General features: G+C 44.9%; 1 protein-coding gene across 1 annotated transcript in view; it reads left to right on the top strand.

Moving 5' to 3' along the window:
* Positions 1–5,828: 5,828 nt before the first annotated feature.
* SUSD5 (sushi domain containing 5) overlaps positions 5,829–23,016 on the top strand; it is a 52,780-nt gene continuing 35,592 nt past the window's right edge. The window contains exons 1-4 of the mRNA XM_023732206.1: positions 5,829–5,888; positions 6,126–6,594; positions 11,894–12,071; positions 16,714–16,832. Coding sequence (XP_023587974.1) covers positions 5,829–5,888; positions 6,126–6,594; positions 11,894–12,071; positions 16,714–16,832 — 826 coding nt within the window. The remainder of the gene's footprint in view (positions 5,889–6,125; positions 6,595–11,893; positions 12,072–16,713; positions 16,833–23,016) is intronic.

Raw genomic sequence — 23,016 nt, forward strand, 5'->3', positions numbered from 1 at the left:
AGTTTCCTGAATACAATCAAACACTTCAGAGGGACAGAGTAGCAGGGGTGGGGGTCTGGGGACCAGGATTTCAGGAGACATCTAGGTCAACTGGCATAACAAAGCTTATTAAGAAAATGTTCTGCATCCTACTTTTGTGAATGGCATCTGGGGTCTTAAAAGCTTGCAAGCGGCCATCTAAGATGCATCAATTGCTCCCAACCACCTGGAGTAAAGGAGAATGAAGAACACAAAAGACACAAGGAAAGTATTAGCCCAAGAGACAGAAAGGGCCACATAAACCAGAGACTTCATCAACCTGAGACCAGAAGAGCTATACGGTGCCCGGTTACCACCAATGACCACCCTGACAGGGAACACAACAGAGAGTCCCTGATGGAGCAGAAGAAAGGTGGGGTACAGAACTCAAATTCTAGTAAAAAGACCAGACTTAATGGTCTGATTGAGACTGGAGGAAACTTGGAAAGCATGGCCCCTGGACTCTCTATCAACCCAGAACTAAAACGATTTCCAAGGCCAACTCTTCAGACAAAGATTTGACTGGACTGTGGGACATAAAATGATACTCGTGAGGAGTGTGCTTCTTAGCTCAAGTAGATACATGAGACTAAACGGGCAGCTTCTGTCTGGAGGTGAGCTGAGAAGGCAGAGAGAGTTAGGAGCTGGTTGAATGGACATAGGAAATCAGGAGTGGAAAGGAGGAGTGTGCTGTCACAGTATAGGCAGAGCAATTAGGGTCACATAACAATGAATGTATAGATTTTTGTATAACAGACTAACTTGAAATGTAAACTTTCACTTAAACTACAACAAACAAAAACAAAGGTCAGCAGTTTGAATCCACAGGCTGCTTCTTGGAAACCCTACGGGGTAGGTCTACTCTGTCCTATAGGGTCACTATGAGTTGGAATTGACTTGACAGCAACGGGCTTGGTTTGGTTTAGAGACGACAGAAACAATGGAGACACAAGAACACTTAAAAACAGCAACGCAATGCCCTCATGGAGATAAGAGAATATACAGTATTCATGAATGCAGAACAAGGTGTTACACAAAAAGAAAAGAAAAAAAAGAGGAATATTCAGAGTACAAAAAAAGAGATCCTGGAAATTAAGACATGATATCAAAAATGAAAACTTGAAAAACAAAAATGAAAACTCAATAGATGGGTTAGAAAATAAAGTTGAAAAAAATCTCCCAGAAAGTATAGCAGAAAGGCAGAAAGAGAGAAAATAAGAAAATGAGAGAACTATTCTAGGAGATCTAGCATATTAAAACTAGGCAATTAAAAAAAAGGGGGGAAAAAAACAAGTTTCAGTGGGTGAAGGGAACATCAAATAAATAATACTAAAAAATTTCCCAGAACTAAAGAATATCACAGCTTGCCTGGAATTACAAATTATGGCATCAAAATTCATTCACAAATTCAGGAAATATCAAGAAGTTTCTTACTTTAGTGAAAATATTATTTTTCCACCAAAATTTGTATTTGTATAATCACAAGAAAAAAAATTACAATAGCCTTTAAATAATGTCAGATGTTTCTTCTTTAACAGAATGAGCTTCTAAAACACTTATTTTGATTTCATGTATTAGATGAAAAAAAAAACAAACCATTATTGAGGTTAACTGATTTTCTATTTATAGTATCTGGCAGCACTATAGAACCGGCATCATTTAACCATTAGTAGAATCAACATATGTGCACAAGAAAACTTGAAATAAAAAAATGAATGAAATTAATTTAGAAGAACAGCCATTTGATCTAATTGAAAAGTCATGTTTCATAGAGTGATATGTAACAGACCTTCTGCATTGCATATGTTAAAATAATGTCTTAAAAAAAATACTGTCTTTGAGCAGTGTTCTTAAAATAACCACGAACTTTTGAAGTGGTTGCTGATGTTACTTCAGCAGACTCGTGTATTTAGATTTTCAGGTCGTCAGCGATATCCCGCAGCTCCATGATGGATGCTAACTGTCAACAAACATTTTGGGCAACTTACACGTTCATCATCAACTATCCTGAGACATGAAAATATAGTAAACCCAAAAAAAAAAAAAAAACAACCAAACAAACCCGTTGCCATCGAGTCGATTCCAACTCATAGTGACCCTATAGGACAGAGCAGAACTACCCAACAGAGTTTCCAAGGAGTGCCTAGGTGGACTTGAACTGCCGACCTTTTGGTTAGCAGCTGTAGCTCTTAACCACTATGCCACCAAGGTTTCCTGAAAAGATAATACTTAATGTTTTACTAAACATGCACTTCAATTCTTAAACACATTGCTACTGAAAGGATTTAATGCAAAATAAAAAGTATTACCAAAAAAAAACAAGAATAACTAAATAGTTGTAGATTTATACCATATAAAAAATTATCCTTCTATGAAGCAAGAACATTCAAACCACACAGTAAGTGCTCTATGACAGGATTCCTCAGTCTCTAGTCTCTGCCTGTATTTCACATAAACCTAACGTATAATGCCCCACATTTCCCACTGACCTGCTGACTGGTGGCCTGGTGACTTTATGCATCTTATAGGCCACAGCACAGGCCACTGAAAAACTGCCAGCTAAATGAAGTGGCTGGCAGAGGCTTTTAATACTTCTTCCACCATGACCAGAGGCCAAAAGGAGGTAGCTACAGACGCTTGATTTATATCATTGATCATTCTGCATACTGTCCTTGAAAGACAGAAGTTAGTTACATTGTACCAGGGAAGAATCAGGAAAAATGAGATGGGGCACTAGTTATCTTCCATGTTGAATCATGTTTTCCACTGAGAACTGTGTGTGCATCTCACACATTACAGTACTGGAGGAGAACGTGCAGAAGCTAGAAGAGCAAAACTGAGGTCTCTCCTTTTAGCTTATGTTAGTCCTACTATTAATGATATTTCTTTAAAAAATGAAAAATCTGGGTCAAGTGTTAAACTGTATGGGATGGTAAGACAACAGGTGTAAACAAGAGACATAAATCAGGATGTTTGATCCTTCAGTGCTACCTGCCTGACTTGCCACAGCAAATGCCAGAAGGGTTGGAGAATATTGGTGGTTAATCCTCAGCGTCATGAATTGTTGATGACCAGATGCAATGTCATTACCGGAACCTGTTAAGTAGCTATTGATTCAGTAAATGGTTTAATTTTTATTCCATCAGCAAAATAATTAGAAGCCGTATGCCTTCACGTGGCAAGGACAGCAGCACACTTTCACTGTCTTATATAAGGGCTACGTGTAGAGATGAATTGATCTATGACTCTGTCTAGAACCCAGGGCCGCCCATGTACTACCGCCAAGATGCTCAGAGAGCAGAAGGGGAAGAGTGAATGAGGAGTCTGTAAAGGAAGCAATGATTACCAAATAAGGCCTCCTGGCCAGTTATGGAAATGTGGACCAGCACCGACATTTTACGGTAATTGTTTACGTCTCCCCTTTTCTATTTACCTTGTATGAAGATCACGGGTGACAGTTATTATTAAAATTTAGCTTCCAAGTTGGATATGACTGAGCTGACTTCATTTTCAGGTAATACGGGAGCTGACAGGACTTTGTATTGTCCCTGTTTGCATTTTTTTTTAATCAAATTATTTTATCCAAATGAAAGCAAAGACGAGACGGACTGCGCTGGCTGCTTTCCACACTCCAGATTCACTCTCCACCTTTCTCTGCCATGCTCTGCACCTGAGCGTGATCGCTCACGGGTGCAGCACCTGCGCTCCTTCGCCCTCAAGCTTTCAAATGACTAAGCCAATAGGACGCACCTACAGGAACTGGAAGGGCAGAAGAAGAGAGAGTCAGGGCTTCAAATAGGTTCATTCCGGTTCTAACTCCTGCTGAGAATTCGCATTTCTAACAAGTTCCCAGGCGATGCTAATACTGCTGGTTAGCGACCAATTCTGCGAACCACTCCTAGAGCCAAACCCACTGCTGTGGAGTCAATTCTGACTCACAGCGACCCTTAGGACAGAGTAGAACTGCCCCCATAGGGCTTCCAAGGCTGTAAATCTTTACGGAAGCAGACTGCCACACCTTTCTTCCTCGGACCAGCTGGTGGGTTTGAACTGATGACCTTTCCGTTAGCAGTCGAGCACTTAACCAGTGTGTCAGCAGGGCTCCTTTACTAGTAGAGCAGTGGTTCTAAAATTTATTGTATGTAAAAATCACCTGGGGATCTTGTTAAAATGTAGACTCTGATTCAATCTATCAGAGAAATGCACATTTCAGCAGGGGTTCGAGCCAGAAAGAACTGGTTCAAAGCCTTGGAGAGAAGTGAGGGTATCTTCTCTTATTCCCTCCCTGTCTTACCAGCGGCAGTGACTTTGGCCCTCTGCCTGTGGCCACTGCTCCCGTGAGGCAGCCTGTGTCACCGCCACAACTCTTGGCTGAAGTCAATGAGGCTGACACCTGATTTCAGATTCTCAGCCTCCAGAAACGTGACATAATAAATTTCCGTTCTAAGAACCAACACATCTGTCTCGGAAGAAGTACAGCCAGAATGTTCCTTAGAAGTAAGCATGGCAAGACTTCCTCTCACATACTTTGGACATGTTAACAGGAGGGACCAGTCCCTGGAGAAGGACATCATGCTTGGTAAAGTAGAGGGTCAGTGAAGAAGAGGAAGACCCTCAAGGAGATGGATTGACACAGTGGCTGCAACAATGGGCTCAAGCATAACAACGATTGTGAGGACGGCGCAGGACCGGGCGGTGTTTCGTTCTGTTGTACACAGGGTTGCTATGAGTCGGAACCAACTGGACAGCACCTAACAACGACATAAGCCACCCAGTTTGTGGTACTGTTACAGCAGCCTAGGAAACTAACATAGGTAGTAATATCCAACCGACTGTTGTACAAGCAGTACTCCACACAGATCCTGAGTGGGTCAGTCGGTAGCTCCTGCAGGTGCCTGCTGACACGGCCCCTCCACTCTCAGCACTAACAGCCTTTAAAGTGTCCCCTCCTGTCCAGACATGCGAAGTCTCACTCCCTGTGGTACCAGCTAGCTGTTAGGCAGGAAGCAGCTAAGTAAATTGATTTACATGTACATGTCAATGACTGCCAAGCCTCACTGCATTGAACACCCTAGAGTTATTTGTATTTAAAAGCAAAGTTTTATTACCCAAAGGAATCAATCACTAATAGTAGCCTTGCAGTTGCCCGTTAGCAGGCGGTGAGGAGGGAACAGGACATAATATCTCTTCATTGCCCTTCAAAAATTACGTGAGTTGAAAAATGACCACCTGTAGTAAATCAGATCTGGGTTCCAATCTCAGTTTTTACTGTAAAAAAGTAGGTAAATTAAAGTCTTCCAGTGTCTGTTTGAGTTCATTAAATGGGGATAGTCGTCTGCTCCATGATACAGCACGAATCATCTGTACAATCTTAAGTATCTGTCTTCCACACTCAGAGTGTGAGCATTTTTAGGCCATTTAAGCCTCATTCAGGGTCCAGCACAGGGGAAGACATGCTGCAGGCAGTCCATGAACATGGAAGGGATTTGTAAACTGTAAAGTGCCATCCATGCCCCCAGTTACAGCAATAATGATCATTATTACTCTACCTACGAAGAATGTAAATACTGCACTGATCGATGTTGGGGATACCGGGTGAATCGGACGGGGCAGGGACCTCTGCAGCAAATTTCATTCGGACCCTTATTTAGAGCGTTGATTCCTAAGCCCAGATCAAAAGAATCCCAACCTCAGGCCTTCTCGAGGCCAAGGAGCCGAGATTTGGGGGGTGGGTGATAATGGCGACAATCTCACCAGCGTCTTTGAGGAATTCTAGGAGTACCAGGAATAGTAAAGGAAGCGCACCGGACATGCCCGTTACTCAGCGACTTTCAAGCTACGCTTTTAGAGAAGTGGAATCTCGCTATTCGGTGCGTTTGACTCTTTAGACTGAGGTTGGCGAGTAGGATTCTTCTTTTTCAGAAGAATTTTCCTCCTTTACTGGAGAACGCCAGCGGAAAGCCGAGAAATACCCGTTTAACAGTCCTCCCGGAGGGGCTCGGCATCTCAGACGGCATCACCCTCTCGCCAAGGGTCACCCAGACGGGCGAGGGTTCCCTGCAGTCTATTCTCCCCGCCTCCCTGCGCCCTCACCCTCCGCCCCAGAGGCGCCCACGGCGCGCACACCCCCTTTTGGCACCGAAGCCTCCAGGTGCCCAGCTCGAAGGCGGAGCCAGGCTGCAGCCGCCTCCCTGGCGCCACGGAGAAGACACCACCCCCCTCGCCCCGCGCACTCCGCTCCCCCCACACACCCGGGATTCCGTCGGCCCTGGCGCTGCGGCTCCGGCGTCCCAGGCCTCCCGGTCTCTGCGCTCCTCCCTCTTGGCGCGTCCGGCGCGAAGCCTGCGACGCGCGAGCAGAGCGCAGTGCGCAGCGCCGAGTGGCGCACGCGGGGCAGTTCCCCCTGCAGCCAGAGCGCAGCCGGAGTCCGCACCCGAGCGCGCCGGCCCGCGCACGCCCGGACCATGGCTGCCGAGGGAGTCGGGCCCCGTGGCCCGGCGCACAGCCGCCTACCAGGTCTCTGGGCAGCAGCGCTGCTTCTGCTCGGTCTGCCGCGCCCCTCGGTGCGGGCGGATGGTGAGTGGCCGTGAGGCTGCGGGGCCTGGGGTGGCGCTTGGGGTCCTGGCGGGGAAGGCGAAGCTCGCTGAGGCTGCTCCTTCGGAAGGACTCGGCAAGCGGAGAGCCTGGGAGGGAACGAGGCGAACGGCCCTCCTGCAACACAGCATCACTCTGCGGACCCTCCAAGTCTGCTTGTGCCCCCACGCCCCCTGTGCTCGCGAACCCTCCCTTCAGCTACCAGAGGGAGCTTGTGCGTTAGCCCTTCAGTCCTGCCGCTAGCTTTCCCAGGATCTCCATGAAAATCCTTTAAAATGAAGTCACCTCTAGGGTGCTCTCGAACCTGTTCTGCAGAGATTTAATTTTCCACCATCCCTCATTTCTCAACATCTAACAAATGTGTTTCCAGACGCAAGGCCAGTGTTTGGAAGACTCCTCAGATATTTTGACTTGGTTCAGGAAGATATGAAATACGAATGGGGATAAACTAGGCAAAGAGGGGAGGAGAGAGTGCCTTGGTTAGAGGGAATAGCACGTGCAAAGGCCCTGTGAGTGGCAGGGAAAATTGGAAATAGGACATCAGGTAGAGTGGCTGGAGCCGAGAGTGCAAGGTGGGGATGCTGTGCGAGATGAGGCTAGAGAAAGAGGGGCTAGATGGTTGCCGAATCTCTGAGAATCAACCCGCTCTTGTTGTTTCAAGCTGCATTCAGCTTTTAATACTTCCCTTAAGTTAACACGATCAGAACCCTGCCATCAATTCCGTTTAGAAAAGCTAATTCAGCTGTGTTTTGATTTTGGAATAAAACCCCGTTGACTTGGTGCAGGAAGGAAGCTTAAAAGTCAGCAGTTCTCACACCCGTGAGAGGTTTCTAGTAAGTCCAAGCTTGGGACAAATTAGATTGATGGAGAAAAACTCGGCAGATTCAGGACGCTTTGTAATGATATATGTTAGAGTGTCTTTCCTATTTAGCAATATTGGGTGAAACTAGCAGACGGCAAAAAGAATAGCGGTGGTTTGGGGAGACGGGAAAACCAAGAGAGAAAAGAGCTCCAGATATGATCTTCGAATTTTTAGTGCTCCTTGTCCTAAATCCACTTGACGGACTCTTTGCTTCTGAGCAAAGATGAATGTCTTATTTCTGCTAAACACCGCTGTTAATTCTTTTAAGTTGAGGTATAAGTCACAGAACGTAAACTTCACCATTTCGGAGTGTCCAATTCTGTTGCTTCTAGTATATTCCCTGTGTGGTGCTACCATCACCACTATCTAAATTCAGAACATTCTGGGAGGGAGGAAAAAAAAAAAAAACCTATTAGCAGTCAGTCCACTGTTAATTCTTTACAGTAGCATTTTTTGATGGATTGGCACTGAGTTATGAAAATTAAGCTAATCTTAAAGAAGGCAAGTAGAATCAACAGGAGCTGTACTAACTTTTGAATTACGTGTACTGTTGAGCCAATTTTCACTCCTTTTAAAGAAATACCTGTAATCCAGGAGGTTTTCAAGTTTCACCTCATTGTAACTGCTTAAGCGGAGTGGCAGGTGGATAGAGATCAATTTTTTGTGCTTATTTGACTTGGTGTGGATCATAGAAAATTGAAGGTAGAAGTATCAGTGGACAAAAAGAAAGTAACACCAGCCGCAGGGCACCTGTGTTCTTCTTTTGTCAGAAATGCCTTCTTTTCTCCCTTCTCCCTTCTTTCCTAGTGGAGGATGATAGTTACACTTCTTTCAAGAAACTCCGTTTGCTGAGCTCCAATTTTAATAATACGATCATAAGAACGTATAAGTAAATTATTAAAGGATTCTTTTCTTAACTAAATGCATGCTTCAATACCACCCATATTTAGTTAGTTATGTGGATTTAGGAGAGAGAAAGGGCTACAGGGATGGGAGGCGGAATAAGAAGTGTTCAGCCAAACTGGGATGCGTTACATGTCTTTGAGAAGAGAGACTTGGAGATAAATTATTTCTTAAAAGAAAAAAGTCAGAAAATTCAAATGAAAAACATTTAGTTTACCTTTGACATTTAGACATGCATCTCATACTGCTGTGCTTTTAAATACTTTCGAAGCTGAAAAATCCACGTTAACTAAACGAAATGAACTGTTTGGGTTTTGATTACCGGAAAAGATCGTTAATTTAATAGGTATTTATTGAGTGGCTACCAGGGTACCAAACTGTTTGGTTTTGTATCCCGGCTGTGTGATCTTGTTCGAGTAAATGATACTAACCCTTCACTCACTTTGGATGGGGATAATAATGACACTTCCATCATGCAGTTATAAGGATTAGTGAATATTTGTAGAGCAATTGGAACAAAGTCTGGCCCAGACTAAACACTGTGTAAGTGCTTGATAAATAAAAAAAGCAGTTTGAGCTTGTTTGTGTTGTGGCATAAAAACATGCTTTGTATGACTTTGGTCTTTTGAAAAAGTCTTTGTACAGTCTGAGGTCGTGGATTATTTAATATGTTTAAAACTATTTAACTTTACGGATGAAATAGCTTTTATCATTATAAGGGACCTTCTTTTTTCCTCTAGCAGTGCCTTTTTTCTAACAGCTTTATTGAGATATAATTCACATACTGTATAATTCACCCACTGAAAGTGTGCAATTCAGTTTTTTTTTAGTGTATTTACAATTGTGCAACCATCACCACCATCTCACTTTAGAACATTTTCCTCACCCCAAAAAAGAGACCTTGTACCCATTGTCAGCCAGTCCCCTTTTTTCCCCTAAACCAAAAAACCAAACCCATTGTCATCGAGTCGATTCTAACTCATAGTGACCCTAAAGGACAGAGTAGAACTGCCCCATAGGGTTTCTTTCCAAGGAGTGGCTGGTGGATTCAAACTGTCAACCTTTTGCTTAGCAGCCGAGCTCTTAACCGCTGCGCCACCAGGGCACCATTTTTTCCCTAAGCAACCATTAACCTACTTTTTGTCTCTGCGAGTTAGTTTGCTTACTCTGGACATTTTATGTAAATGGAATCATACAATATTGTGGGCTTTTGTGACTGGCTTCTTTTACTTGGCATACTATTTTCAAGGTTCATTCATCCGTAGCATGTATCAGTACTTCATTTCTTTTCACTGCTGAATAATATTCCATTGGATGGATGTACCACATTCTGTTTATGCGTTCTTCAGTTGATGGACATTTGGGTTGTTTCCACTTTTTTGGCTATTATAAATAATGCTGCTATGAACATTTGTGTACAGGTTTTTATATAAACATTTTTGCAGTTCTTTTAGGTGTACCTACATGTAGGAATGGAAATGCTAGGTCAGATGATAACTCTATATTTAACTTGTTGAGGATCGGGCAGACTGTTTTCCAAAGGTGCACCATTTTACATTTCCACTACCAGCGTATGAGGGTTCCAGTTTCTCCACATCCTCTGCATCACTTGTTATTATCTCTGTCTTTGGTTCTAGCCATCCTTGTGGGTATGAAGTAGTATCTTGTTGTGGTTTCGATTTGCATTTCCCTGATGGCTAATGATATTGAGCATCTTTTCATGCACTTATTGGCCATTTGTATATCTTCTTTGAAGAAATGTCTACTCAGATACTTTCCCCGTTTTTAAATTGGCTTACTAGTTTTATTGGGTTGTAGGAGTTCTTTATATATTCTAGACACAAGTTTTTTTTTTATCAGATATATATTTGCAAAAATATTTTCCCATTCATTAGGTTGTTTTTTCACGTTCTTGATGTCCTTTGAAGCCAAAAGTTTTTAATTTTCAGGAAGTCCAGTTTATTTTTTCTTTGGTTATTTGTGCTTTTGGTGTCATAGCTAATAAACCATTGCCTAATCCAAGGCCTTAAAGATTTCTACCTACGTTTTCTTGTAAAAATTATAGTTTTAGATCTGACATTTAGGTCTTTGATCATTTTGAGTTAATTTTTGCATGTGGTATGAGATAGGGTCCAACTTCATTTGTTTGCGTGTGGCTATCCATTTGTCACAGTACCATTTGTTGACAAGACTGTTCTTTCCACATGGAAGTGTTTTGGCATCTGTGTTGAAAATCACTTAACCGTAAGTGTGAGGGTTTAATTCTGGACTCTCAGTTCCATTCTGTCCTTATGCCAGTACCACATTGTCTTGATTAATATAACTTTGTAGTACGTTTTGAAATTGAAAAGTGTGAGTCCTCCAGCTTATTTTGGCTATCCTGGGACTCTCAGACTTGCATATAAATTTTATATCAGCAAAGGCACCTTGGATTTTTATAGGAATTATGCTGAGTCTGTAGATCAATTTGGGGAGTATTGCCATCTTAACGGTACTTTTCCTCCATGAACATGGAATATGTCCGTCAAAGTGTTTGCTTGTGTTCAGGAAACTTCTTAGCTTTTCTTACCTAATTGTCTTTACCAGGCCCTCCAGTACAATGCAGGCAGCCAAGGTGCATCAGACATGGTGGCTGCTCCCCTGCCGAGTAGGGGAGGAGGACAGCGAACACAAACCAGCTGGTTGTGGAGGGGCTCTGACAGTGTCCTAAGACAGTGGGGCAGAGAGAAGGGAAGCAGGCTGCTCTTTTTGGGTCACCACAGGGATGAGGGAGGCAGAAGAAGGCAGCACTGAGGCCTGAATCAGGCCTTTGGACACCACATGACCCAATGCAGGGAAACCTAGGGCATGGAGCCTTCCCACGTGGTGTTTGTAAAACACCTTTTTAAAGGGAAGACTTGGAGGGTTTATCCAGATAAGCATGCCGGAACCAAACCAAAAACCAAACCTGTTGCCATCGAGTCGATTCTGATTCGTGACAACCCCGTGTATTACAGGTAGGAACTGCTCCATAGGGTTTTCTTGGCTGTAATCTTTACAGGAGCAGGTCGTCAGGCCTTTCTTCCGCAGTGCCACTGGGTGAGTTTGATCCACCAACCTTTGGGTTACTAAACCTGTTGTTGTCAAGTCGATTCCAACTCATAGCAACCCTGTAGGACAGAGTAGAGCTGCCCCATGGGGTTTCCAAGGAGCAGCTGGTGGATTCAAACTGCCAATCTTTTGGTTATCAGCTGAGCTCTTAACCACTGTGCCACCAGGGCTCCAGGTATGGCAGAGCAGATGGTTACATTTTCGTTTTAGAAGAAGACAGGAGCAAAACGTGGTTCAAAACACTGGTGCAAGTGTTGCCACTCAGTCCCAGGCATGAGGCATGCTGGGGTAGTTTCTGCACTTGGATCTTCAGGCAAGTAGGAAGCTAAGGTTCTGACAGGCGTCTTCCAGAGAGTGAGTTTGCGGAGAGTAAATTCCCATGGATCCCGGAGTCAGCCTGTTGTGTTTGTGCTTGGCCCCACACAGGGAAACTCTTTGTGCTGGAGTCTGGGAATGGCTCAGAGGCCCTGGCATTGGAGGCAGCTCGGCTTTCCTGCAGGAGCAGGGGCGCCCACCTCGTGTCTGCAGACGAGCTGCGGAGGATGGTCCGGGACTGCACCTTTGCGGTGTGCACCACGGGCTGGCTGGCAGACGGCACCCTCGGGTAAGTCCGTGAGCCTGGGGAGCACCTTCTTTCTGACTCACCTGACTTCCCCACCAAGGCTTGTGGAGGGGGATCCATCGTCTGCTCTGTTGGGACTCCTGGGTGGGCAGAGTGCAGTAGGGAGTGGCTTCCAGCATTTCTTCAAAGTCTTGTTTTGAGTTCGCAGACAAAAGCAGTTTTCTGACTTTTATCACAGTTTTTCCCTTATTTTGTTACTTGAATTGTCTTTTTAAGTTACAAAACTGATACGTGCTAATAAAAATGTAAAACAATACAGATGTATATAAAGTACCAAGTGAGTTCCTTTCTTTTTCTCTACTTCAGAGGTAACAGCTCTTAACAGCTTGGTGTATGTTCTTTCCCCTTCTTCTCTGCGGCAGTTTATCTACTTGTATGTATAGGCCACCACCTGTCTGTCAGTTTGTTGTACTGTGGAAGCCTGCATGTCGCTGTGATGCTGGAAACTATGCCACCTGTATTTCAAATACCAGCAGGGTCACCCATGGTGGACAGGCTTCAGCAGAGCTTCCAGACTTAGACAGACTAGGAAGAAAGCCCTGACAATTTACTTCCAACAATTAGCCATGAAAACCTCATGGATCGCAATAGAACGTTGTCCGACTCACTTGTTTTGGACACGTCATCGGGAGGAATCACTCGCTAGAGGAGGACCACGTGTCTGGTGAAGCAGACGGTCAGCGAGGGTGAGGGAGACTCTCTTAGTCATCTCTTAGTTCTTCTCTTACTCAGACTTTGTGTGTGTGTCTGTGTGTACTCATTTCTAGGTGATCTCATCCCTCCCATGATCCTTCTAAAATGTACGCCAGTCACATCACACTTCTCCTCAAACGCTCCAGGGGCTCTGACTTCACCCAGAGTAAGATTTAGCCCTCATCATGGCCTACAAGGCCCTACAGGATCTGCTCCCCGACTCCCTCTCTGACCTCATTTCCTACTACTCCCTCTGTCTCTCCCTCAGCTGTAGCCCCAGTGGCTTCCTTGTGGTTCCTCGTTCACCCCAGGGCTGTTCACTCCTTAGGAAGTAGTCAGCAGGAATGCACTTCCCTTAATATCTTCTTGGCCAACTCTTCTGCCATCTTCAAGGCTTTGCTCAAATCTTACCTCCTCAATGATGCCTACCCTACAAACTTGTTTCCTACCCTCACCGTCTCCTCAGAATCCCAGCCTCCACAACCTGCATCGTTTTCTAACCTGTTGTGTAATTTACATGCTATATGAATGGTCTCCTCTTTCTAGAATATCTTTTTTGTTCATTAATGTTACCCAGGCACCTAGAACAAACCTGGCAAATAGTAGATGCTCAATTAACATTTGTTAAGTGCATCAAATAAATTATAGCACAGAAAAAGAATTCAAAAGCTTTAATATACAGAGAAAAGGAACCCTGCTGTTGCAGTGGTTAGAGCGCTTGGCTGCGAACCGAAAGGAAGGTCAGCAATTCGAACTCACCAGCTGCTCTGTGGGAGAAAGATGTGGCCGTCTGCTTCCGTAAACATTACAGCCTTGGAGACCCTATGGGACCGTTCCACTCTGGGGTCGCTATGAGTTGGAATTGATTTGATGGGAACAAGTTTTGTTACTATGCAGAGGAGTCCCTGGGTGGTGCCAACAGTTGCATGCTTGGCTGCTAACCAAGCAGTTGTAGGTTCAAGTCCACCCAGAGGCATCTCAGAAGAAAGGCCTGGTGATCTGCTTCTAAAAAGTCAGCCACTGAAAACCCTATGGAGCACAGTTCTACTCTGACACACGTGGGGTTGCTGTGAGTCGGAGTCAACTCCATGCTAACTGGTTTTTTGTTCTAATGCATCCAGATCAAAGCCCGATGGCCAATGGAGATCAGTGGTCTTGACAATGACACAGGTCCCCGAGGCCAGGAGAATCAGAACATCTTGTTTTAGACTGAGTGGGTTGTTATGCAAACTGCAGATGAGGGGAGGGACTAACATTTATTGAGCCTCTTTTATGTCTACTTTGAATAAATCTAAAACCCTCTGTAATGTTCTAGTAGCACCTGAAGTCCTCTAACTTCAGGAGAAGAGAGAATCAGTATCGGCACAAAGCTGAGTCCCATGAGGTGGAAGTCAGACACACCTCTGCTCTCCAACCTTTTTACCAGTTCTGACACCAGCTACCCCTCCCACGGCACTTCCTACTTCTCTGCTGTGTTCGATAATTCATTACAGTAGCCACACAGAACTCACAGACCATACTTACTGTTAAGTGGTTTATTAAGGAAGTAACAGGGTACAACTCAGGATCAGGATCAGAAAGCATGCAGGCCAAGTCTGGAAGCCTCCCCCGAAAAGAAGAGCACATCCCTCCCTTCTTCAGTGCAGTACGGCTCTCTCAGCTCCTCTTGGCCGTGCAAGCAGGCAGGCCCTTCTCTCTGCCATGCATGCCCCCTCTCATCTATCCTGGCCTCTTCTCAGCCCCCTTAAAGCAGACCCCTCTCGGCCCTCTGAGGACAAGTCTCTTTGCCTTCTGCCTCCCTGCCGTCAGCCTCCCCAGCTGCTAACTGACCAGCTCACAGCCAGTGTAGGTTTTGTTCAGCTTTCTGAGCTGCATTACTAGGAGTAGGTTTCTGCTGGCACCAGCAGCTTTCCCTCAGGACCCCTCTGAGCCTCTGGCTGTCTCTAGTGTTACAGCCCTTGAACTGTGGTACAGCTCTTCCTCACCTCCTGTCTCTCTGCTCGTCTTGCCTTTTTTTCCTGCTTCTTTCTTCTTCTCTCTGCCAGCTCTCTGCGTATATAAGCAAACTCTTGGTCATTTTCAAGGCATGGCCCTCCCACCAGGGCCACGAACTGACCAATCCCCTCTTGGTAGGCTGCAGTCACGTCATTTGCATAGTAGACCATAGTCACTTCATTTGCATCAGTATATTGACCAATCCCTGCAAAGTGCGTAAAATAGACCAATCACAGGGCAGGCTGTAGCCCAAGACCAGACAAAAAGTATCAAACCATCAAGTTGTTTACAGCTTACCCAGGAAATGTCAGTTAATCTGATCAAAAGTAACAAAACTTCCAGGGTAGAAAACCAGGGCAAAGGTAACTCCTCAGGGCTTAGGGGGAAAAAATCTCACAAGCTGACTTGCCAAAGAACCAACGCAAAAGGCCATGTGCAGGAACTCATTTTACGACACTCGCACTCCTTACGTGGCCTATATGCGCCGCATGCTCCGGCTTCTGTGTGCTTAATGCCCCTCAGCTGCATGCAGGTCTCCGCACCAATATCGCCACTTCTCAGAGAGGCCTTCCGTGGTTATTCCAACTAAAATAGATCTCCCCATACACCGCCCATCTCTGTCACAGCCCCTCCTTCATTTCCTTTTTACCTCCTGGTTCAACTGAAATAATTTCCTAGTTTGTTTTCTAAATCATCCTCACTACAATGGAAGCTTGTCTTGGTCACTTCTGAATCTCCAGTACCCAGCACACCACCTTCACCACCTCCCAACCTAACAAATGTGTGTCGAATGAAGAGAAATGAATGCCAGGCGCCATTGAATCCTCACAGCAACCACTGAGGTTGAGTGCTGGGGGTTAGGTACAGTAACTGACTCTTGTTTCTCTACCCACATTTGAAACCAACTGAGAGAGGGTGAGGGAGGGGGAGGGAAGGAGAAAGGAGAGAGAGGAGTGAGTGAGCAAAATACCACCTTTTTGTTATTGATACTTTCCAATTACTGGCAGAGCCAAATGACTACAGTCTTCTCTATATGGCAGAGAAAGATAAGACACAAACTACAGTCTGAGGCAGGCAGATCCCAAAAGGGACAGTAGGGTGGGATGATGTGAGCATGCCCAGTTTCTGTCACCTAGAGAAGAAAAAGTAGAGGGCAAGGCATGAGGCTAGGAATGTTACCCTCAGAAAGGTCCCTCTGCATGGAAACACGAGGACTTGGGAATAAATGTTCCCTTCTGCTATTAAGGATCTTGCCGACAATCATACAGAGGGACAGCCAGGGTTTAGACCTAAGTGTGTCTCTAATATCTCTACCGCTTCTGTATTTAGACTTTTCTGTTTTTTTTTTTTTTTTTTTGACCTTTTTGACAGGGATGGAGTCTCGCTACCCTTTACTCTTTTCCTTAGATAGTCTTGCCTGCCACTGTCCCCCTCACCCAGTTCCTTTCCCTTCTGTCTACAGAGTTCTGTAAATTCCCATCTCCTCTAATATTTCTTTCCTAAGTTGTGTGTTACAAGTGAATTCTAAACAGTCCATCTCTGGGGTGTCGAAACAGATTCTGGTCCAGGATGAAAGTGGTCTTCAAAATTAGTAGGTTTTGAGGGAGAGGCATGCCCAGACACCATCTTGTAGAGGTTTCAGAGTTTCGTTTGTTTGTTTTCTTTCGTTTTGTTGTAATCTTCCGTCTTTATGTTCTAGTCAGCTTTAACACGTATTGCCTTGGAAACTTGATATATATGACCTCAACTCAAACATCACCTCTGCCTTCCTGAATTTAGACCTTTATTTGGGGAGAGCGTTTTGCTTTCAGCCAAAGCTCATGAATCAGAAAAATCTCTGCTGGTACACAGCTGGCAGCAGAAAAGAATTGTCCTTTTCTATTTTTTTTTACCTAGGGCAGCTCTTCTAACCCAGTGTCGTCTTTGGCTGTTTCAGGACAACCGTGTGTGGCAAGAAGAATGGTGAAGAGCAGAGCGTGAGAGCTGTCGATGTGAGAATTGAGAGCAACCCGGTTCCTGGTAGCACATACAATGCCCTTTGCATTAAGGATGAAGGTCAGTGCCAGAACCTCTGTAAAGGTCTGGAGGGTGTGCTTTTGGAGATTGCTTTCTAAGGTTGGTTTCTCTAGACAGAGACCGTGAGGTGAGGACTCACTGGATGTGGTTTATCAGGAAGTCTTCCAAAGAAAAGCCAGCAGGGGTTGGCAGTGAGGAAGTGGACCAGGAAGGGAAGGGCGTCAAGCAATGGTGTGCTATTAAGCAAAGTCCCACAGTGGTGGTAAGGCAGAAGGTGACTTTGGCTTAATCTCACATGGGATCTCTGGAGAGAGTGCAGGTCACTTCAGAGTTTTCCTGATCAGGGGTCAGGGAGCTGGGGTATTTATACTGCCACCCCTGTCAGTCATTGGTTAAGGGTTGTGTCTTAGTCATCTAGTGCTACTGTAACAGAAATACCACAAGTGGATGTCTTTAACAAAGAGAAGTTTATTCTCTTACAGTCTAGTAGGCTAGAAGTCTGAAGTCAGGCACCAGCTCCAGGGGAAGGTTTTCTCTCTCTGTTGGCTCTTGGGGAAAGTCCTTGTCATCAATCTTCCCCTGGTCTAGGAGCTTCTCAGCACAGGGACCCCAGGTCCAAAGGACGCGCGCTCCTGGCTCTACTTTCTTGGTGGCATGAGGTCCTCTTGTCTCTCTGTTTGCTTCTCTCTTTTATATCTCAAAAGAGATTGACTCAAGTTACAATCTAATCTTGTAGATTGAGTCCTGACTCATTAACATGACTGCCTCTAATCCTGCCTCATTAACATCATAGAGATTAGGATTTGCAGCATGTAGGATAATAACATTAGATCACAAAATAGTGGACAATCACACAATACTGAGAATCATGGCCTAGCCAAGTTGATATGTATTTTTGGGGGACACAATTCAATCCATGGCAGTTTTTTAACCGTAAAAGTAAATTAAAACGATCCTTTGAATCCCAAACATAAGGAGAGGTTCGGATTCTGGAGGGAGACAGGGCAGAGCCAGAAGAAAGCAGATGCCCCACTTTCTTCAGTGATCTCGCATGAATGTGTAAGGCTTCTAAGTCTTCTCTCTTCCCTCATGAGCAAGTGTTATCAGTTAGCTTTTGCTGTGTAACAAACTACCCCGAGATGTAGTGGCTGAAAATAACAATGATATGTTTAGCTCACGATTTTGTGGATCAGCAGTGTGTGCTGTGCTTAGCTGGGCAGTTCTGCTGGTCTCAGCTGGGCTTGTGTGAGTCACCTGCCCCTCAGCTAGGTGGCCTTGCTTCTAGGAGTTGGCTGGCTGTCCGCTGGGGTGATAGGGTGACTGGTCCCTGTGTTTCTCATCATCTAACAGGCTAGCCTAGGCTTTGCACCTTACAGGGCTTCAAACAGGTGGTGTGTGTGCAAGTGTGTGCCCCTCCTGCCCATGGTTGTAGTACATGAAGCCAGAGATTGGGGACATCTATTCATGTCCTAGAGGACCCAAGGTCAAAGCCGTGATTTAAAAAAAAAACCCAGTTGTGGAGTTGATTCTGACTCATGGTGATGCCATGTGTTTGAGAGTACAGCTGTGCTCCATAGGGTTTTTAATGGCTTTGACCTTTCAGAAGTAGATCGCCAGGCCTTTCTTTTGAGGAGCCTCTGGGTGGATTCGAACCGCCAATCTTTTGGTTAGTAGCTGAGCGCTTAACCATTTGCAGCACTCGGATTCCAAAGCTAGGATACCAAACCCACTGCTGTGGAGCCGATTCCGGCTCATAGCGACCCTGTAGGACAGAGTAGAACTGTTTCCAAGGCTGTAAATCTTTACGGAAGCATACTGCCACATCTTTCTCTCATGGAGTGGCTGGTGGGTTCAGACCTCTGACATTTCAGTTAGCAGCAGAGTGCTTTAACCACTCCTCCACGAGGGCTCCTGATAGTCATGATAGTGACTGCAAAACTGTAGTTAGAGCAAACTGGTATAATGTGCCTTGGGATCTCTTGCACTGAGAGGAACACAGCGTCAGTTCAGTAATATTCCTTCCGGCAATCCATAACTGAATGGCATCATGAGGAAACATTAGCCAAACCCAAACTGTGAAACATCCCACAAATAGCTGGCCTGTGCTCTGAAAAATTTCAAGGATAAGAAAGACAGAGAAAGGCCAAGGAACTGTTCTAGATTAAAATAAACTAAAAGCAGTTGACAATGAACTGCAGTTCGTGATCCTGGATGTATCCTGGACCAGGAAAAATATCTGTAAAAGGCATGATTTAGATAATTGATGAAATTTGAATATGGATTATGAATTAGGTAATAGTATTTTATCAGTATTTATATTTCCTGATTTTGGTAATAATACTGAAGTTATATAAGAAAATATCCTTACCAAATGGGCAACACCTGCCCAAAAGCAAAGACAAGAAAGCAGGAAGGGACAGGAAAACTGGATGAATGGACGTGGGGAACTCCGGGTGTAAAGGGAAAGGGAGAGAGTGCTGACACATTGCAGGGATGGCAACCAGGGACACAAAACAATTTGCGTATAGAGTTTTGAATGAGAAACTAACTTGTGCTGTAAACTTCCACCTTAAGGACAATAAAATGTAAAAAAAAGGTAAAAAAGACAAAAACATCACTTACATGGTCAACAATTACTTTAAAACAAAGATGAGAATATAAGGGGGCAGAGAAACTAGATTAATGGAAACGAAACAACCAAAACAGAAATGAGAATGTTCATGCGTTGTGGAGAATGTAACCAATGTCACTGAGCGATTTGTGTAGAAATTGTTGAATAAATAAACTTCTGTGTAAACCTTCACCAAAAACACAATAAAATATTATTTTTAAAAAAGTCCTTGTTCATAGGAAATCCACAGTGAGGAAATTTAGGGTCAAAGGGACATCGTCTCTACAATGTACTTTCAAATGGTTCAGAAAAAAATTATATATACATATATGTGTACACATATGTACATACATATATGTATACACATATGCATACATATATGTGTATATACACATATGAGGAGCACTGGTGGTGCAGTGGTTAAGTGCTCAGCTACTAACTGAAGGGTGAGCAGTTTGAGGCTTCCAGCCACTCTGCAGGAGAAAGGTGTGGCAGTCTGCTTCCATAAAGATTTACAGCCTTGGGAGCCCTATAGGGCAGTTCTACTCAGTCCTATGGGGTCGCTATGAGTTGGAATCGACTCAAAGCCCGTGAGTTTGGGTTTTTTTTTTTCATACACACATGTATATACATATATACACATATACGTGTGTATGCGTGTATGTGTCTGTCTAGGTTTATAGAAAGAGAAGAGCGATGAAACAAATGGGGCCAAATGTAAACGCATTAGACTGGATAAAGGGTATATGGGAGTTCCGTGTACTATTCTTACAGTATTTCTCTAAGTTTGAAATGATATAAAAATGTAAAGTTTCCCTAAAAAATCAAAAGGCCTACCTACTTCCATCTCAAAACAAAAACAAACAAGCAAAAATGTCTCGGAGTCATGGGGAGCTAACAGGTGAAACGAAATTGGAAGGAACTGAGACCCAGGCCCGGCAAGGACGGGCAGCAGGAGGCCCAGCAGCAGATGGACAGTGTGGACAGAGACATAGTGTCGCCGTGCCCGCAGCAGCCTTTGAGCTCCCAGGGCTTCCTGTCACTAGTGAGCCACATGTATGCCGTGTCTCTTGTGATGCCTGTGAAATGGCTAGGTGCCATTTTAACTGTTCATCATGATCAAAGTGCTTAAGGGCCCTGCCATTCGGAGCAGTTAGCCTGAGTCCAGCCTGGCCTCCCCTCACCACTGACACTTCCCAGGTCGAGAGGACTGCATGGAGCAGGGCTTGTACATGGGCAACTAGACCGTGGAGGGGACTCGGGAACACGTGCTGAGGTGTTGTTAGAGCCCCAGGGCTGCCCTATCTTGGGTCCAGAAGTACAGGATGGATTCCCCAGGGCCACTCAGAGAGCTTTGTCCCTGTTCCTCTGCCTTCCCTCCTCAGAAAGACCTAGTAAACTGCTCCCACAAGGCCCTCCATCTTCTCTGTTGAGTTGCTTCCTTTCCTCGGTGGACCTTAGCACGCTCATCAGGGGAAATCTGCTTGCTTAAGGAAGGAGCCGGTCTTCATGGAGGCCAAGGAGAACAGACAGCTCCTTGAGGTTCCTGTGTGAATGTAGGTGAGGTCTGGTACAGGGCACGCCGCTGTTGCAGAATTGTCTCCAAAGGTTGCCTTTTTTCCGGATGATGCTTCCTGGCACTTGGCTCTGGGCTACTTGTCTTTGGCGAGATGGAAGACTGGAGAGTGCCGACTTCTAAGATGGCAGCCATATGCCTCATCAAGAGCCCAGAAGAGAAACAGGGCCTGTGGAATGTTTCTTATTTTAAATAAAGTTCATCATGAATGTGGACTTTTCTCATTTTCCTTCCAGTATTTTTGTTTCACTGACAGTGAATTTCCAGCCCCGTGATGATCTCACTTAAACTAATAAGTGAAGTTATTTTTAACCAACTGGATGCTCATGAAATAAGCTGCCTCCACTTGGGCTCTCAGTCTTTGCTTGTCTTGGCAGCTTGTCTGTGGGGTCGGTGGCTTGGGGTCTGGAGACTGCAAGTCTCCTCTCACCTCCTCTCTGTTCCACCCACAAGACTCTACTCTTTGTCTGCTTCTTTTTTTCATCCTTTGAGGCAGAACGAACAAATCTGTCTTGGAAGAAGTACAACCAGACTGCTTCATAGAAGCAAGGATGGCGAGACTATGTCTCACATACTTTGGACATGTTATCAGGAGGGATCGGTCCCTGGAGAAGGACATCATGCCTGGTAAAGTAGAGGGTCTGCACAAAAGAGAAAGACCCTCAACAAGTTGGACTGACACAGTGGCCGCAACAATGAGCTTAAGCATAGCAACAATTGTGGGGATGGCGCAGGACCCGGCAGTGTTTCATTCTGTTCTACCTAGGGTTGCTATGAGTCGGAACCAACGTGACGGCACCTAACAACAACAGCAGGGCAGGGCTAGGAGCCCTGGTGGCTCGGTGGTTAAGCGCTCAGCTGCTAAGTGAAAGGTTGGCAGATGCAGCAGTCTGCTTCTGTAAAGATTTACAGCCTTGGAAACCCTATGGGGCAATTCTAGTCTATCCTATCGGGTCGCTATGAGTTGGAATTTGACTCACTGGCAGTGGGTTTGGGTTTAAGACAGGGCTGGCCCTGCTTCCCTTCCCCACCTCCCCTTTTTAGTACTGCACTCCTCTTCCCCTGCTTACTTTACTATTGCTTATGTTTTTCTCAAAATCAGAAATGAAACTCTCCCCTTGCTTTCTGTCATCAGAAAGAGAACTGGTCGCTAGCCTGTCTTTGAGAGTGATCAGGAATTTTTGAAAGTAGCCAATTCCTAGGTCTTCCTGGAGGAAGGCCTCAGGAGTGACTTCGGGGAAATCCTCCATTTGTGGTTGTGAGAACGGAACCAATTAATCACACTACTTTGAACAGCTGGTAGAGCTTACTTGGCTCAGGGTTTCCCGGTGAGTGTGGAAGAACCTAGCTGGTGACCGTTGACCTGGCGTTGAGCCTTCGTTCACTTCTTTATTCATCCAGGATCATGCAAAGCCTGGTGCTCAGACTTGTGGGTGCTTCATATATATACTCACGGGGTCGCCAGGAGTCAAAATGACTTGATAGCAACTGGTTTGGTTTTTTATAGATATCAGGAGTTTCTAGGTGATGCTTAAGTTTGATGACTTGCAGAAAGGTTGGTGGTTTAAACCTACCAGACGGGCCCCAGAAGACAGACCTGAAGATCTGCTTCTGAAAGTTCAGTCTTGAAAACCACATGGGGTCACCGTGAGTCAGAACCAACTTGACAGCCACTAACAACCACAGTGTATATATTGTATGTGTGTGTATGCATGTGTGTACGTTTACTTATAAATGTATGTATGTGTGTATGTATATATGACATGTTTACACCTGTGTAGTCAAAACCCTGATTAAGATACAGAACATTTCCTTCACCCAGGAAGCTCCTGGCGCCCTTTTCCATTAATCCTTGGCCCTTCCCACTCCACCAGAGCCACAGCAATCTCTGCCCTGATTCTGTCACCGTAATTAGTTCTGCCTCTTATTCAGGGTAGGTTTGTTGTTGTTGTTGTTGAGAATACACATGGCAAAACATACTCCAGTTCAACAGTTTCTGCATGTACAATTCAGTGACACTGATTACATTCTTAAAG

The sequence above is a fragment of the Trichechus manatus genome, unplaced genomic scaffold (assembly GCF_000243295.1).
Source record: "Trichechus manatus latirostris isolate Lorelei unplaced genomic scaffold, TriManLat1.0 scaffold00049, whole genome shotgun sequence".
Lineage (NCBI taxonomy): Eukaryota > Metazoa > Chordata > Mammalia > Sirenia > Trichechidae > Trichechus > Trichechus manatus.